This window comes from Panthera uncia (genome assembly GCF_023721935.1).
Source record: "Panthera uncia isolate 11264 chromosome B3 unlocalized genomic scaffold, Puncia_PCG_1.0 HiC_scaffold_2, whole genome shotgun sequence".
NCBI classification, from domain to species: domain Eukaryota; kingdom Metazoa; phylum Chordata; class Mammalia; order Carnivora; family Felidae; genus Panthera; species Panthera uncia.
The window spans coordinates 3,181,176-3,186,198 of record NW_026057583.1 but is presented as its reverse complement, the minus strand read 5'-3'; the positions used below and the strand labels follow the sequence as shown (position 1 = coordinate 3,186,198).

Below are 5,023 nucleotides of genomic sequence, written 5' to 3'. Positions count from 1 at the left end.
TTTTAGCGTTTATTTATTTTTGAGACAGAGAGAGACAAAGCATGAATGGGGGAGGGTCAGAGAGAGGGAGACACAGAATCTGAAACAGGCTCCTGTTTGCCTCTGAGCTGTCAGCACAGAGCCCGACGCGGGGCTCAAACTCATGGACCGCGAGATCATGACCTGGGCCGAAGCCGGCCGCTTAACCAACTGAGCCACCCAGGCGCCCCGCAAGTGCCTTTTTAAACCAAATTCCAAGTCCTATCCTAAATTACGTTTATTTTAGAGGAAAAAAAGTCACCAGAGGTAAGAAATGTTTGGATTATATTGTCTAAAAAAATCAAAATCAATTTGGCTTGGACATCTATTCTAGCACCCTGACTTAAAAAAAAAAAAAACTGCAAAAATTTATAGATGAATTTATCTAGCAGTCTATGTGGAAAGGAGCAAGAATGTTTTAGCTCAATATATTTTCTGATGCATCTAAGAGAAAAAAAATAAATCATTATGGATTTTGTAAAGTGCATTTTTATCTTTCTCTCTAACGAGACAGTGAAACAAGAGACATTCATTGCCTCCCTGGGGATTCTCATAATTTACAAAGACTATCCTTCTCTGAAGGGTGTACCCATAAATGGCCAGTATGTGCAGTCAGTTGTCAAGCGAAAACTGTCTAGGCCCCTTATGACTGCTCATCATTTTTCTGGTTAATGCATTAAAAGAGAAAGGCGGGAGTTACCCCCAAAACACTGTGTTGCATCCACACATTCCCTCTTGTTGATGGGTCACAGGACAAAGGTTAAAGGGCACCACCACACAAGGGCAAGAAGAAGTAAATTCACCACCATCCAGGGTCATCACTATAAGGTTAATCTGAGGAGAGAAGAAGCAAAAGAGGAAAGATAAACTGCTCTCTAGGGGGCATCTGGGTGGCTCAGCTGGTTAAGCGTCCAACTTGGGCTCAGGTCATGATCTCATGATCCGGAGTTCAAGCCCCGCATCCGGCTCTGTTCTGACAGCTCAGAGTCTGGAGCCTGCTTCAGATTCTGTGTCTCCCTTTCTCTCTGCCCCTCCCCCCCCAAATTAAATAAACATTAAAAAAAAACTGCTCTCTAGACTTTCCTTGCATGAGGAACAAGTCTTCTGAAGTCCAGAAACAGAAAGAATACGGCTATTCGCACAGTGTCTGGGCCAGAGGAAGTACAGGTGAGGCCTGAGCATCCTGCACCAACAATAACCACTGTCAGGAAAACTACCATGAAATAAACATAATTGATACAAGTCGATCAGCGGTAACACTAATGCAAGGACTCTAAGTTGCATTTTTATTAATCAGGCACCATGCTTAATAAGAAACCATAAGGCCATCTCTAAGCAATTTCTATTTTTCTCTAATAACTCAGTCTATACCCCTACCAGTAGAAGGGCAAATTAAAAAATCCTTCCAAGAGGAAAAACGTATTTAATTCTGAACGAGGGACACTTGGGTTCTAAGTCCCAAGTGCTGAAGAAAACAATTAACTACATTTTGTGATCAACTCGACTTGAACTCTTGCCATTTATTTCTCCTTCTTCCCTGTTGGTCTCCACGTGTTGCCAAAATGATGCATAATCCCTGGGGTTTACAGTTCTTAATTCTCTGTAAAATAAGGGGAATTTTTCTCCCCCCGAGAGAGGTGAGGCACCGAGAAGGAAGGATCAGTTCATCAGGAGGCTATATGTTATTTTACCTTGCCTATTGTTGAGTAAAATCATCTCCATTCACCACGGTCCTTCTTCTCTTACTTGTAAAATATCCACTTTATCATCTTTCTCTAACATACTTTAAGTGAATTAAGAATTTCATAACTGGGAGGTATTTATTGAGATGCAATTCACATACCATACACGTCACTCGTTGGAAGTATGCAATTGCATGGTTTTTGGAATAGTCACAGAGCTGTGCAAGCAAAACTACCATCAATTTGAGAAAAGAGACATAGCTTCCAAATCCTCTAATCCGAGGTACAGACAAAACGAAGGTTTAGATGGGTTAAGTCACGTTCCCAAGGTCACAGAGCTGGTCAGTGGCAGAGTCAGGCCTGGATCCCTGGGAATTATCAAGCCACTGACATCATCTGGGACTCCTTTCCCCTGCCCTGGGAATGTTCTACATGAATTAAAACCTGCTGTTACGACGCTGCCTGAGATGAATGTCTGGCATGTTTTAATGTCGTGCTCCGTCTTATATTAAACCCAGTGTAATTTCTCCACGAAATCTGTCCCATTGCAAGATTTCTTAGAAAGACTTCTAGAACAGCTAAAAATGTATCTACTGGGCACTCTGACCACAAAATGTGGTTTTTATAAAGCACACAGAGAATCTGTGATGGCTTTCTTTTCAGATAAATGCACAAAAGATCTCAGCTCATGCCAAAAAAAAAAAAAAAAAAAAAGCCTAAATTAGACCCACTCTCATTTTATTAATGGACTGCTTACAGGGGGTTAAACTAAACAACCTCACCGCTAGCATGACATTTCTCCAATGCCAATAACTTGCTAAGATTTCAACCATTCACTCTGGCTGGTGGTCAGAAACCAACTTGAGGGACACCTGAGCGGCTCAGTCAGTTTAAGCGTCCGACTCTTGATTTCGGCTCAGGTCATGATCTCATGGTTGGTGAGATCCAGCCCTGCATCAGGCTCTGCACTGACAGCGCAGAGCCTGCTTGGAATGCTCTCTCTCCCTCTCTGCTCCTCCCTCCCTCCCTCTCTCTTGCTTTCAAAATAAATAAATAAACTTAAAAAAAACAAAACAAAACCCCAAACCAAGTTGAATCATCCTAGGGCTTATGTCTCCATCATCTCTGAGATGCGCTCCTATGAAGTTCATACCAAAGAAATGAAAATCTTCAAAAAAGGAGGCCAGTTCCTTGCCAGAGCTAAGAAAGACAGTGAAAGAGGCACAGCCAGAGACTACTCTGGCCCTGGTCTGCCCACAGGGGCACCCAGCCTTCCCGCTGCCTAGGCTGAGAGCTTGCTTCAGCTCTTAGCTCACAGCAGCACCTGTTGAAAGCTCCTGCCTTTAAATGCACCCCCCCACCCCCGCCGATTTCCAAGACATTCTTCTCCCTCCTGCCTTCCACCAGCTCTTTCCTTCCTGTGCTCCTCCACCCCAAAAGTTTCCTTTATTCAATAAATATTTATTGAGTGGCCACTGTTAAACATTGTCCCTAAATGTGGCTGCTCCCTAGAGTCTATAGTTAGCTCATCCTGCACTGACTTTCTTGTACTTACATGTTTCGATGTTCATTTAGGGCTTACATCCCCAAAAGTCTAGTTCCAATCTTGGCTTCATGCCCTGAGCCCCAGATCAGGACATGCACTTGCCCCCAGGCCAGTGACATCTCAACGTCACACAGACCCCTCAAAGGGCCCATGGCCAGCGAGGAATACACCATCTCCCCAGTCACCCAGCTGACCCCTCCCCTAGGGCTCCTTATCCCCCTGAACAGCACCACTGTTCACCCAGTGTCCCCGACCAGAATTAGCGCATCGCCCAGTTTCTTCATGGGAGGGGTGTGAGGGGACAGCAGTGCCCTCAGCCTGGGACTGAGGCTAGAAGGAGAGAACGCTCTAATTTCAGCTGCTTGTCAATCTGTGGGAGGAGCAGGATGAGATCTCCTCATAAATGTGGGTCGTGAATGAAATGTGTCTACCTTGGTGCTTGCCAAACTGGGGGCCCGGAGGGGACGGAGGGACAGAGCAACAGACTCAGGGCTGCAGGTGGGGGACAGGTTCTACGATCTGAGCTCTCTCGGGGCCGGAGGGGACCGCAATCTTGGAATTCAAATGTGCTTGTCAACACACACACGCACGCACACACAGCAATTTCGTGCCTCCCCGCCAACCCCCACCGCTTGTTTTCTTGTTTCCCTGTCTCCTCGGCTCAGAGCGCCCTTCCCCCTCCCCTCCCACACCCACCCCCAACCACAATTCCTGCTCGTGCTTAATTCGCAAACCATGCGTCTCCTCCTCCGGGAAGCTTTCCCGGACGCCCCCGCCGCGCTGTCTGCCGCGCTCTGCGCGCGGAGGTGCGTCTCACGCTGTTTGTTTACGCGCCTGCCCGCGTCTCCGCGCCAGACCGCCGCTCCCCGGGGGCAGGAGCCGGGCGGGCGCCGCCAGGACGGCGCGCGGGCGAGGCACCGCCATGGGGAGCCGCGGAGCGCGGCGCGGTCCGCCGGGGTCCACCTCCAGGAGCGCGCGGGGCCCAGCATCGCCGGACCCACCGCGAGGCTGCAGGACGCACCCCGGGGGACTCCCAACCTCCAGGTAGGCGACCGGCGGCGCCCGGGCGCCCCGGCCCAGCGCGGGTCGGGGGGGGGGGGGGGGGGGGGGGCCGGCGCCGAGCGCAGCGCGCAGGCCTCCGGACGCCTCCTCTCCCGCGCGCGAGCCCCTTCGGCCCGCCACCTCTGCCCCCGGTCCCCGGAAGCCCTCCGAGTGACAGCCGGGGGGCCGCGGCGGGGGGGAGCAGGCGGCCCCCACTGCACGTCCGCGCCCCCAACAGAAGCCCCGAAGCCTCGGGGGACCGCAGCCCCGGGTTCCCCCCGCTCCCGCCCTCCCCCGTGCCTCCCTACCTGGCTGGCTTTGTGGAACTGCTTCTTCAGCCCCGCCACCGACATCGCGACTGCGCCCGGCCGGAGCCGGGGGTGGGGGCGGTCCCCGGGCTCGTCCGGTCAGCGCGGCCGCGACGCGCTGAGGGAGCGGGAGCCGGGGCCGGTCCCCGCGCGGCTGGGCTCCGCCGGGCCCGCCTCCCACGGCCAGGGCCACGGCCACCGCCGCTGTCACACTCGCACACACGCGCGCACGCAGATGGCAACACGGCGTTCCAAAGCCCCTGCGCAGCCCATTGGCCGAGCCGAGGCGGTATGCAAATGAGGCCGCCGGGGCCGCCCACGCCTCATTGTTGCGTGGAGACCCGGGGGCCGAGCCACCGGGAAGCGGAGCCCGGGGGTGGGGGGCTGGGCGTGCGGAGCTCCCGGGTGCGTGGGGGGCAGGCCCACGC

At 52.6% G+C, this 5,023-nt stretch overlaps 1 protein-coding gene across 5 annotated transcripts in view; it reads right to left on the bottom strand.

Annotated features, from left to right (window-relative positions):
* The window catches only part of SH3GL3 (SH3 domain containing GRB2 like 3, endophilin A3), a 116,867-nt gene extending 112,141 nt beyond the window's left edge, over window positions 1–4,726 (bottom strand). For 4 of the 5 annotated variants that reach the window (XM_049614325.1, XM_049614329.1, XM_049614330.1 and 1 more), the window contains exon 1: window positions 4,596–4,726. In XM_049614325.1, the coding sequence (XP_049470282.1) occupies window positions 4,596–4,640 (45 nt within the window). In that variant the 5' untranslated portion in view covers window positions 4,641–4,726. The remainder of the gene's footprint in view (window positions 1–4,595) is intronic. The other variant, XM_049614327.1, reaches the window with a different exon arrangement.
* Between the last annotated feature and the right edge of the window lie 297 nt (window positions 4,727–5,023).